The sequence below is a fragment of the Gopherus evgoodei genome, chromosome 8 (assembly GCF_007399415.2).
Source record: "Gopherus evgoodei ecotype Sinaloan lineage chromosome 8, rGopEvg1_v1.p, whole genome shotgun sequence".
NCBI classification, from domain to species: Eukaryota; Metazoa; Chordata; order Testudines; family Testudinidae; genus Gopherus; species Gopherus evgoodei.
Genome location: NC_044329.1, coordinates 29,994,050 through 30,006,789, shown reverse-complemented (window position 1 = coordinate 30,006,789; position 12,740 = coordinate 29,994,050). Strand labels below are relative to the sequence as shown.

The window sequence follows — 12,740 nt, the reverse complement described above, 5'->3', positions numbered from 1 at the left end:
CCTGGACTTTCAGGTTTCCAGCTGTTTGGCAGTCCAAGAGCCTGAGAAACCCAGCTCCTAAGCAGTCAGGCACCTCTGCAGTTCACTTAGTGGTCTGCCACAAAGTGGGGCTTCTAGTATCCTAGGTCCTCCACAACTCAGCAGGTGGACTGCCCCTGAGCTGGGGACCCTAGAGTGCCCAGGACCCATAGCTCTAGAACAGCCCATATGCAGCCTGTCCCCCAGCTGGGGCTCCCTTCCCTTTTGTGGAGAATTTCAAATCTTTGGCTGTTGTTCCAAATCAGAATGAAACCGGATTTCCAAATATCAAAAGCCACCATCAAATGGCTTTACCGTTTTCTGCACAGCCCTAATGATTAGCCCTGATACAGCACTTTTCAGCCATAGGATGAAGTGGGTAGGCGGCATTAGCCTCATTTTACAGAGGAGGAAATGACACAGAGAGCTTAAGGGAATTCCTTATGTTCACATTGCAAATGAATAGCAGAGCCAGAATTTTAGAACCCAAATCTCCTGCTCCTCAGCCCATTGCCCTTGACTAAACCACCACCCGCAAGCTTTGATTCTAAATTCCTACGATTCCATGCAGTGAATAAATCACTGTGAGGAAGGACTGTCTAAGGCCTTGTCTACACCACAAAGTTGCAGCGCTGGTGAGGGAGTTATAGCGCTGCAACTTAGGAGGTGTACACATCTGCAGGGCATCACCAGCGCTGCAACTCCCTGTTTGCAGCGCTGGCCGTACACCCGTTGAAACTCGGGTGTAGAGGATCCAGCGCTGGTGATCCAGCGCTGGTCATCAGGTGTAAACACTCACCAGCGTTTTTCTTGACCTCCGTGGAATAAACAGGTATCCCAGCATACCAGAGGAAGCCTCTCTGGTAATCAAGCAGGTCTCCTTCCCCGCGGTTTGCAGGGGGGTTCAGGGAACGCGAGAGCAAACCGCGGGGAAGCAGGTCTCCTTCCCCGCGGTTTGCTCTCGCGTTCCCCTAACCCCCGTGCAAGCAGATCTCCTTCCCCGTGGTTTGCAGGGGGGTTCGGGGAACGCAACAGCACACCGCGGGGAAGGAGATCTGCTTGCACGGAGGTTCAAAAAACACCGGAGCAAACCGCTGGGAAGGAGACCTGCTTGCAGGGGGGTTCGGGGAACACCGGAGCAAACCGCTGGGAAGGAGACCTGCTTGCACGTGGGTTTGGGGAACGTGAGAACAAACCGCGGGGAAGGAGACCTGCTTGCACGGGGGTTCAAAAAACACCGGAGCAAACCGCTGGGAAGGAGACCTGCTTGCACGGGGGTTCGGGGAACGCGAGAACAAACCGCGGGGAAGGAGACCTGCTTGGGGGGGGGGTGTTCGGGGAACACTGGAGCAAACCGCAGGGAAGGAGACCTGCTTACCCGCGGTTTGCTCTCGCGTTCCCCTAACCCCCCTTGAAGCCGCCCAACAGCACTGCAGTGTGGCCACATCTAACACCACTTGCAGCGCTGGTTGCTGTAAGTGTGACCACTCTGCAGTGCTGGCCCTATACAGCTGTAACAACCAGCGCTGCAAAATTGTAGATGTAGACATACCCTTAGAAATCAGCTTCTGAGATTTTCCATATAGTTCTTATAAATTACCTTGAAATGTAGATTCGAGCTCTACTGACAACTTGTATGAAATGAGTTTGGTTGTTTCAGCTCAGATCCTAGTGGTATTCACATCACCATATCACAACGATCACTGACTGCCTCACATCCCAGCAGTCTCAGAAGAGGCTTATGGGCTGAATGGGCGGTGGAGACTGAATTTGCCTTAAGCTCTTGGAGTTAGTCCACTCTCACTGTCCATCCAGAACTGTATCTGATCTCTTTCATAAGGAGTATTAAAATTCTGCTAACAAAAACTATCTGCTCATTATTCTTTTCATGCCGCTGGCCTTTTGTAGTTTCAAAGCGCACAGCTCTGAATGGGAGTGTGACCTTTTTTGTTAAGATTGTAATTGCAAACATGTTGAGGGACAGAGTTCAGATCTGTGATATGCAGGCATGCAGAATCACCTCCTGTGCATTTGCAAGATGTGCAGTGCTATATGCCACAGGCATCAAACTACTAAGAGGATAGGATAACTTTGCAAATGTTTAAATACTGACAGAGGGAGAGAAGGTTTGAGGGGGCTAGGAAAGATAACTAAGGAGGTATGAGATGAAACTGAGCACAGACATGTTTGGCTAAATATCAGAAAGCCTTTCAGTGAGTGTACAGAATAATCAGTCAATAGTTGTGTCTATACTATTGTAATAAATGCATGGTTCCCTAACAGCTTTGTGGTTATGACTGTGCTGTACATCATGGTCACATGGATGGGGCAGTAATCATGGGGTTAAAACCCATATTCCTCTGCTGAGCAAGCATATTTGAACAAGGGACAATCACCATTAGCTATAGCAGTCTAGGACTTCTGATTCCATCCAGTAGGAATTAGTAGTGTGCATTCACATCAGTCATTTCATTATGGTGTGAGCTATTAATTGCTAATTTTTGGTTACTCTATGTGAAGTACTTTAAGGTAGCTTATTACTTAGTGTGATTTTCAAATACTTGATATGCTTTTCTTCCTGAAATGTTTTCTATGTATCTTCTGTCCACAGTATGATTTGTTTACCCTGTGGATGAACTCTGTTTCTACAGTTCATGTAACCCTATTGGGCAAAATCTGACTTGTCAAGTGTTCCCTTTAGCAATCCGTGGAACAGCAGTGTTGTTCTGCTAAACGTTGCTTCAGAGGGGAAACATATATTAACTCTGCTGAGCTTTGCATAAACCATGCTGGTGTTTTTCTCCAATGTGTGGCTGTTTCAGAGCTCCCCCTTGTGATATTTCACTGCAGAAAATTCAACAGTGATGATTCAAATAAACAAGGATTATATAGCCCCGTAGACTCAGGCAGCTTGGACAAGAAGGGCCAGACTTTGACTTCCAATCATTGAATATACAAAAAGCCCCTGACAAACACTTGTGTGTAGTGTAACTTTTTGATGCTAGTAGCTGAACAGCTACAGCTCACTGAGAGCCAGTAAATGGGATGTGATTGCAGGGATTAAATTACCCAGTGATTCATATGGAGATTTGGGCATTAGAATGCTTTAGAAATCTTTGAGCGAGACACTGACCACAGGCAAAACAGCTTCCTGTAGCACTTCCTCTTTGTTAGTGGAGGCTGGTATGGGCCAGGTGATTTTCCTGAATTCACATGAAAATATACAGGCTTCTACCTGAATTATTTCTCTCAGACAAAACAGAACAGCTGACACTAGGCTAAACAAGGAATCAGTGCTGAGATACTAGTACTATCATTAATGTGTGGGACAACCTAAGACATTTAAAGCGTCCATTTTAGCTGACACTAGGACAGCAGTGGTAGCTTCCCACTGAATTGGCCCCAGCTAGAGATTCACTTTCAACTGCCCAGTTAGAGCATTCACCAGCCAATCAGAAGAGTCCTGATTTGAGACGACAATCTGACACACAATGAAACCAGGAGACTGTCCTAACTGGACATGTTCCATTGTTGTATGCAGTGTTGATGTAGCCATGTCAGTCCCAGGATAGTAGAGAGACAAGGTGGGTGAGCTAATATCAAACTTGTATTTACCTGGGACACTCTGAATACTTTTCCCAGAGCTGAGGAAAAGCTCTGTGTAGCTCAAAAACTTCTCTCTCTCACCAACAGAAGTTGGTCCAATAAAAGATATTACCTCGCCCACTTTGTCTCTGTAACTGAGCTTGTCCATTCTAGTATCTGGCTTGCAGTTGTAGAGACTGCTGTTAGAATCTGCTTTGATTAGTCCTCCAGCTTTCCTTAGTTCCCTGGCTGAAACTGACAAGAGTACTAATAATCAGTCAAGCCTCGGCATCCATAGGTCTGAGCTACTGTGGCAGCTGGGTTAAATTGGCAAGCAAGCTGACATGTTAGCAGTGCTCCTTTGTGTATCTAGGTTAGCTTCTGACAGCACTGTTACTCTTTTTCTTCCCTTACCTTCTTGGAGACTGGACCTCAAATAACTCCATTGTAGAAAATGTAAGGGGTGTATTGCCCAGTAAAGTAATTGGAATGGAGCTTGTGGGGAGTAACTAGAGCTCGTGGAAAAACTCTGCTACCCAACTGAAGACTGCGTTCCTTGCCTCAGATGGAGTGACACCGCTTCTCAGGATACAACTAACTCACAGTTGCCAAAGAGAACTTTTTAGCCTGCTACTCATCAGAAATGTTTTAAAGTGCGTATTTGTCTTTGGCATGCACCAGACTGAACCAAGTTTTGGGAAGAGAACAATTTCCCTGGGGAGGACTTCCCACTTCAGAAATTTCTAGCTGGCCACCCTCGTTTCCGCTGATGAATTGAACATAATGCTATGCTAGCAACATGCTCAGTATACTCCTCAGGAGCAAAATATAAATAAGTGGTGGTTTATGTTTGCCCAGCAGCGCTGCCTCCTAGACTACAGTTTTGAGGACACTTTTTTGTTTAAATGGGAAAATATATTAATAGGTTGTCCAGTCCCTCTGCAAAACTATGCAGTCTGGGTAGACAGACAGAGGGCTCCAAGAGCAATGTTCCCCTTAGCCTGTGCTAAATACTGTCACTGTGACCCCCCGAAAGCACAATGCATCAGCTCCAAGCAATGGGAAAGAAACAGATTCCTAATTAACTACTGCTGTCCCCGGCACTGTTCCCTAAGAGAAGAGCATTTGCTCTGAGGCAGTACTTCTGTGCACATGTGGAGTCCGGCTGTGTAATGTGGCTGCGTTTGTGTGGCAGATGAGGGAAGCATTTGGTAATACAATAAGAGAAGTGTTGAAATGCAATTTATCCTGGAAAGCCCAGTGAGATGATGGTGGCTGACAAGGAAGAAAGAGTGTTTAGCCACATCAGTATATTTGAATTTTGTGTCATGCTAGCCTTGGACCAGAGCAATCCCAGGGGTGATACACATTGTAAAGTAGGCGGAGGCAGCCTGAATACTGAAGGCCAGGCCTGCTGAACAGTATTTTGCCACCTCTTTCCCCACTCCCACCTCACAGTTCTATGTAATAGATTCCTGTCTGCGGTAATGACGCCGCCATGTACAGGGCCAGGCTGTGGATTTGGGAGAGAGTTAACAAGAGGATTATTGTGGTACAACTCAAACTTAGCAGACTGTTTGTATAAACTGTGTGGATGGGGGTCGGGAGATCATTAGGTCCCACTGGCTGCCTCCTGAAGTAGGTAGAGCTCAGTTGCTTACTCCTTCCAGCCCTTAGCCACTGGCTTATTCTTTCAAGCTTATTTGCCCAAAGAAAAGGACAGGAAACTAACTGTAAGAAAGAAAAAGGAAAGCGGAGGTTCCCTCTTGCATCTGCATTTCTCCCAAACCAGGGATATCCTTCTACTGGCTGTGAAAGCAGGAGTGCTGCAGAAGCAGGTTCAAGTGAAGAATCCAAAATGTAATCAACGTTTGTACTTTACTTACTCTTCTGTTTGTAAAATACTGGGCCAAATTCTGCTCTCAAATATGGTGTAAATCCAGAGTAATATCATTAGCTTCAATAGACGTCAAAACTTGACCCATCCACATTTCCTCAGATACAAATACCTCTAGTGTATGGTACCAAGATGCCCCAGTTGACTGCCTACTGAAACATCACTAGATGTAAGTCCAACATCATTCTATCACTGCAGTGAAATATTAGAGTGTTTTGCACTCATGCCACGTGTTGAGTGAGATGTTAACTATTTCCTTTCTCTGGTAAATTACCCATGAGGAAATCAACAATAAAGAGTAGAGGATGCCATAACCCAAATTTCTTTACTAACTTCTATCTCAACAAAAGTAAATTCATGTCTAAGCTGAAGTTTCTATAGAATACATAACAGCTGTCCTATTTGCTAACAACCATTGCACTCCTAGTAGTACTGCTTGGTAAAGGGATTAAGATTGTATTCTAACTTCAGTTGGGGATGTTTTCCATATATAGTCGTGGAGCCTGGAGGTTTCATCTGCTTACAGGAAGAGAGTTTGGTTTGTTTGTTTGTTTCTTTAATAAGAACTGTTATTCGGTGGAATTTCCCTGCAGAGCAGGAAATTCCCAGCAGGAATGGTTGGCTTTTAATTCTCCAGAACTGTACTGGGTATTCTAGCATTTAGTGTGTATGCATATGTCTTCCATAACTCTCTTATCAAAAAGGGGATTGAGACTGTGGTTGGAATGTGAAGCATCTCTGAGCACTGAGCATACATAACAGCAGAGTTCTGTTTGCATTCTCCATGCACTGAGCAAAGATTTTTCATCATTTCATTTGTTATTCACAAGCTCCAGTGGTTCCAAGTGGTTGCAGAACTTTATGCTGTGTTCATTAGCACAAAGGTTTTGTTGGTTTTGGAAAGCTACTGTAATTAGGAACTTCAGGGCATGCAGCAGGTGCATTGATGTGCTTTTCTGCTTGAGCGTCTCAGTGGGATTAACAAACTGTCTGCTTAATGTGGCAGCCTAGCAGTGCTCATGGATGCTATGAGCATAGTGGGCATACTGGGTAGAAATGTTCAATCTGCTTTTTATGTTTAGTTTGTCAAGTAGAATTACATTGTAAGATCACTGCAGTTTTTTACACTCTCCCTTCCCTTCCTGCCACCCCCACAATATTGTTTTTGATATTTCAGTGAAGTTTCATCATCCCAGCTTGTTGGAGAAAAGCAAGTAGTTTGCAACAAATTCCAGACATAATGAAGTCAGGGAAACAACACAGGAAATTGAACCATAGCTGTGGTTGTAGATGTGGGCCCAAGCCTCAAAGGCCAGATCAGATCCAAAGTTCATGTGCGTATGCATTATTTTGGCGCACAGATTTGGCCTATTAAACAGATAAAGTCAGACACGAAGTATGGCTCTGGATCAAAATATTCCTCTCCCCACCTCAGCTTTCATGAGTGCTCAGATATGATATTCCTGTTTTCAGTCACCTCTAATTATTGCAGACCTTACTGTCCTCAGAACTTTTTCAGTCCTTTACATAACCAGAAGCTCACCTAAGAGGGATCTGATGTTCCTGTGGCTGCTAGAAGCAGCATCATTAGGAAACTGCCCAGCAAATAACATGGTGTCAGTGCCTTAGTCTTGATAAGTTTCAGAAATTGGTCACATGGCTAGAGATCGCACACTTCTTTTTTTCTTTTTTTTACACTTTATACATAGAGAGTATGTCTACACTGCAGTCTGGGGTGTGATTGCAGCTTAAGTAGGCATACCCATGCTAGCTTCACCCACACTAGCGCAGCTAAAAATAGCACTGTAGACACAGCAGTGTAAGCATTGGGCTAGCAACATGAGTACATACCGAGGGTCCTCAGTGTAGCAAGGCGGTCTGGTTCCTGAAGGGGGGACGAGACTCTCTGGATGCCAAAGTGAGAGGAGCCAGCGAACCCTGCACCCACCCCTCAGAGGTCAAGGCGCAGGCCAGAAAGTATAAAAGTCCGACCCCAGAGCTCAATTGGAAGACAGCCACCAGAGAGGGCAGATGCCTGTGGCGTAGCTCCCGCTTGGGAGGCCACGGCAATCGGCAGCTGACCTGAGGACTGGCCAGACCAGCCAATGTCTGATGCTAACCCCAGCCCAGAGATGCTGCCAAGCTTGCTGCTCACCATTTACCCCGAGGAGCCCATGGTGTGTGACCCCTTGGAGGATGCCATCCAGACCCAGGTACCTCTAGAAGGGGAGATAGGAAGTAGCCTGGGGACAGCCGACCCTAGTCAGTCTGCAACACCGCCAAAGCCAATGTCAGTGTGTTGTGGCCAGGATCCCCACTGACACAGCAGCAGGTCTGCTGCTGCTGCTGCTAGGGACCCAAGCTGGGACGCAGTGGAGTGGGTGGGCCTGCGTCCCCCCTGCCACCCAGTTCATGGATGGCAGACTCCCCCTCTCCCAGGCTGCGTGGAGCCTGGAGCCTGGGGTTTGCTGTTCTACTGTTTGCTCAGGGCCACTGACTGTTTGTTGACCCGCTCTGACCCAGGGCCTGGGCTTGCTCATAGTGAACTGTTTGTTCAGCCCCTGCCTGAGGGCCTGAGCTACGGACTGTTTGCCGCACAGCCAGGCTAGTTCCCCGGCACACCTGACCGAAGTAGCAACTCGTGTTATTCCCCGCTGCCCCAGAGGGAACGGGACCCAGCCGAACCACCCTACACTCAGCTTGCTTGTACCACTAGTTCATGCTGAAGCGCACACTACAGCCTCTACCACTCTTTTTAGCCATTCTAGCAGGGATATGTCTATCCATGTCTACCTTGGATTGCAGTATAGACACAGCCCTACTGTAAAGCAAACAAGCAGACCTTTTAAAACATTTAAAAGCAGGGCTTTGGCCTCATGGCTGCTGTTGTAAAAATAGAGATAGGCCAAGCTGCAAAGTCTGAATCTGAAATGTTTCAAGGGGGGGGGGTGTATAGGGGAAGGTGAGAATCAGATCTGGAGTTTTGGCTCAGTCCCTTGCCTAATGGTACCCTATTTGCATGCATGTAATTTGAAGAGGCCTCCTCCAAATATCTGTGAGCAGCTGGGAATCACAATGCCATGTGGTTTATTAGACTTGGGGAGTCACAATACAATACGGTGTTTGAATCTCAGATCCTGGAAATGCTGCCAGAGTGCTAAAGGGTTGTGATAATTACAGGTGCTTTTTTTTCCTTTAAAGTGGACTCTTCTGTGAAAATCCCCCACCAATGGTTCTACTACAGACCAGCCCTTGTGACCACTATGAATGCCAGAATGGGGCTCAGTGCATTGTAGCGCACCATGAACCAGTCTGCCGCTGCCTGGCTGGCTTCGCTGGCCAAAAGTGCGAGAAACTCATCACTGTCAACTTTGTTGGGAAGGATTCCTATGTTGAGCTGCCATCGGCCAAAATCCGTCCCCAGGCAAACATCTCCCTCCAGGTATGTTCCACAGAAGAGGTAATGGCTCATCTGTCACCCCAATGTCCTTCCAAGAGATAACCTTTCAGTGCTTTTCATCCCAGAGGAAGTGCATTTATTGACCCACATAATGACAGACAATTGGGGCCATGTTGGGAAGGTGACAGTGGCTGCTCTGCAACTGTGCTGTCACATTATGCAGTGACTGAGATAGTCCCATCCCTGGTTGACCCCCAGCCTCTCCACCCTGTTACCTTCTGAGACTTACATAACAAGGTGGTAATGGCTGCTTAAATAGGGACTGTATCTTCAAATTTCCCAGTCTGGCTGTTGATGTACAGGTTAGCCTTTCATCCTTTATCAGTGAATGTTTAATAGTAGGGCATAGCATTGTAAAAAGATGCTTCTTGAAATGGCTTTTTCCAGAAATTAGACTGCTCAGGCATTACAGTGCATGTTCACTTAGACAAAAGTGGGTGGATTTTGGTTTAATGTCTGCTTAGATCATGTCAATTTGCTTTGTGTTATGTGTTTTAGAAGACAACGGAAAATAAACATTATGGTTACCATGACTCTCCTGCAGTATTTGTTTGTATTTTCTGGATCACAGATGCTTTGGATTGGAGCCACTAAATCCAATATTAGATCCATGTCTTTTGGAAGTCATTTGGACATACAAATATAATTTTAAAATATGCCTATCTCATTTGAATTATAATTATTTTTCCATTGGCCTAGGGTAACAGGGAAAAATCTGCCCCTTTTAACAGTTTGTAATAAAGAGAAAAGAGAAACATAAAATTAATCTGTGACATAATATATCTCTTCCATATACCACTGCTTATGCACCTGAACTGCTACCATCCCAGCCTCACCCTATGAAAGAGGTATGGCATTTCAAGTGATGAATGAGGCTATGAGTCAGAGAGAGATTATCGCATTAGTCTTCGCTCTGTGGCAAACTCAGGACACTTAGCTACCAAGAGAGGGGTAGTAATTAGTCCCAGAAGGCTTAACCATGGAGGAATAAGGTTCAGCTGGAACAGGGGTTACCAGAGAGCTAATTAGTTTCAGCTGGCCCCAATGGCTGGAGACCTTTTTAAACCCTCCGTGGCAGGGAAGCAGGGGGGAGGAGAGAAGTAGAGTAGCTGCGAGAGAGTAGGGGGCAGCTGAACTCTAAAACTTTCCTTGCAAGGCAGATTGCACTCTCCCCAGAAGGAGAGGGCAACAGAACAAGGGCCTGACTGAGAAGGGATCAGCCAGACCCTGCGCGACTGTGAAGGGCTTTTGCTTTGCCCAAGCCTGTGTCTCCAAGGCTGAGAAGGACTGAGCTAGCAGAAGAGAGAGAGGTACTTTGCCACGCTTGGTGTCAGAAGTGGGATGTACTAGTGAGTGAGGCTTGGTGGCTAGCCATCACAGGGTAAGGTAAAAAAAAAAAAAAGAGGAAATTTTTTTTTGGGGGGGGGGAAATGGAGGATGTACTGAAGGCGTTGATGCAGGCCACCGCGGCTCAACAAGAGGCTACTCGAGTACAGGTGGTGGCCCAGCAAGAGTCCGTACGGATACAACAGGAGACCAACCAGCTGCTGATGAGCCAGGTGACCCAAGATCGAGCCACCCTGACCGAGGTAGTGAACCAGTTGAAGGCCCTGACCACGATGACGCACGCGGCCCAGGGGACCCGGCAGCTACGGGCAAGCAACTACTTACAGAAGATGACAACGGATGACGATATAGAGGCGTATCTCCTCGCGTTCGAGAGGACAGCACTGCGGGAGGCCTGGCCCCAAGACCAGTGGGCAGGTCTGCTGGCTCAATTCCTGTGTAGGGAGGCCCAGAAAGCCTACTTCGACATGACCGCAGAATCAGCTATGGATTACCCTCGGCTGAAGGCGGAAATCCTGGCGAGGGCAGGCGTGACGCCAGCCGTAAGGGCCCAGCGCTTCCAGGAGTGGAAGTACCGAGAGGACAAACCACCGAGGTCCCAGCTATTTGATTTGATACACCTTGTGCGGAAGTGGCTCCGCCCCAAGGCCCGTGGGCCGGAGAAGGTAATAGAAACCCTTGTATTGGACAGGTACATGAGAGGGTTGCTGCCGGACATACAGGGGTGGGTCCGCCAAAATGATCCCTCCTCTTATGACGATCTAGTTGCTCTCATGGAGAGGCACTTAGCAGCCCAAGAACTTTCTCAGACCACCGAGCGAGGAAGGCGCCAGTATCGGAGACCAGCCTCTGCACTGAGGCCCCGGTTTGCCCCAGCTCCAGGCCGGAAAATGGAGGGGAGGCAGGAGGTGGAAGAGCCGCCGGCAGTCCCGGAGAGACTGGAGGACTGGGGAAGAAAGGTTCAGGGGATAAATCCCAACAGCCCGAAAAATAGGGGGCTGCCCCGAGGGGGGTACCGCTGTTATGCCTGTGGTGAATTAGGGCATATTGCTGCCCAATGCCCTAATCTAGGAGAGCCCATGCAGTGTGAACTGGGAGATATAGGGGGGCCATGCGAGCTAATAAGTCTAGTCAGGGTTGAGATGGTCCCCCATAGGTACACTAGGCCCGTTAAGCTGAATGGTATAGAGACCACAGCTTTAACAGACTCGGGAAGTGCAGTCACACTGGTCTCAGGGAAGCTAGTCAGGCCGGGCCAACTATCCCAGGCCAAGCACTCAGGAATATCCTGTGTACATCGGGATATCAGCTATTACCCGACCGTCCCCGTACACATAGAAGTTCTTGGGAACCCCGCTGAGTTGACAGTGGAAGTTGTCCCGAAACTCCCTTACCCTGTCCTTATTGGACGAGACTTCCCAGGGTTTGATGGCCTACTCCCCGGGGATGAGGGAGAAGGAAAGAAGGACCCTGGGACCCAAAGGGTGGCCCAGATCTGGGACCCTCTCCCCACCTTACACGAGTTTAGCCAGGATGTGTTCTTCCCACCGGGGATGTCCAGGAAGACTCGGAGGGAACGGAGGGCCGATAAAAGGAGGGGGACGAGGATCCTGACACGGTATCTGACACCTACACTGGCAGGGGAAAGAGGGGACTCAGCTGACAGCGGGACGGGGTCGGCCAACTACAACCCAATTGTTGGACCGGGTTCCCCAGGCGCTGTCCCTGAGGGGGAGACAGAGGTAGACCCCCCGAAGTAGGGCCAATAGGGACCGCACGTGGGACTTCTGGTCAGGATCAGACCAATGATCCCATATACCACAACATTTTTAAGGAAGTAGTCAAGGTAAATGGGGTCCCAGTGGAGGGGAGAACTAAGGGCCCAGCACCGTATTATATGATTAAAAAAGATCTTCTGTATAGAGTAGTCCACGTCCAAGAGCAAGTCATCAAACAACTCTTGGTCCCCCGGAAGCATTAAAAAGCGGTAATGGATCTGGCCCACAGTCATCTATTTGGGGCCCACCTAGGGATGGATAAGACCCTCAATCGGATTCTACAGAGGTTTTTTTGGCCTGGTATTTATGCGGCCGTCCGGCGATATTGTTCCTCCTGTCCGGAGTGCCAAATACATGGGCCCCAACCATACTTAAGGGCCCCTCTGGTACCTCTGCCAATTATTGAGGTTCCATTCGAACGAATAGCTATGGACATAGTGGGGCCATTGGAGAAGTCGGCCCGGGGCCATCAATACATCCTGGTAGTACTAGATTATGCCACCCAATACCCCGAGGCCATCCCCCTACGGAATGCCATGTCCAAGACCATAGCCAAAGAGTTAGTCCAGATATTCTCCAGAGTAGGGATACCTAAGGAGATCCTGACGGACCAAGGGACCTCCTTTGTTTCTAAACTGATGACGGACTTGTGTAC

At 47.9% G+C, this 12,740-nt stretch overlaps 1 protein-coding gene across 1 annotated transcript in view; it reads left to right on the top strand.

The window, feature by feature from the left end:
* Positions 1 to 12,740, top strand: part of SLIT3 (slit guidance ligand 3) — an 811,508-nt gene that overhangs the window by 763,569 nt on the left and 35,199 nt on the right. Inside the window, exon 31 of the mRNA XM_030572932.1 lies at positions 8,702 to 8,942. Coding sequence (XP_030428792.1) covers positions 8,702 to 8,942 — 241 coding nt within the window. The remainder of the gene's footprint in view (positions 1 to 8,701; positions 8,943 to 12,740) is intronic.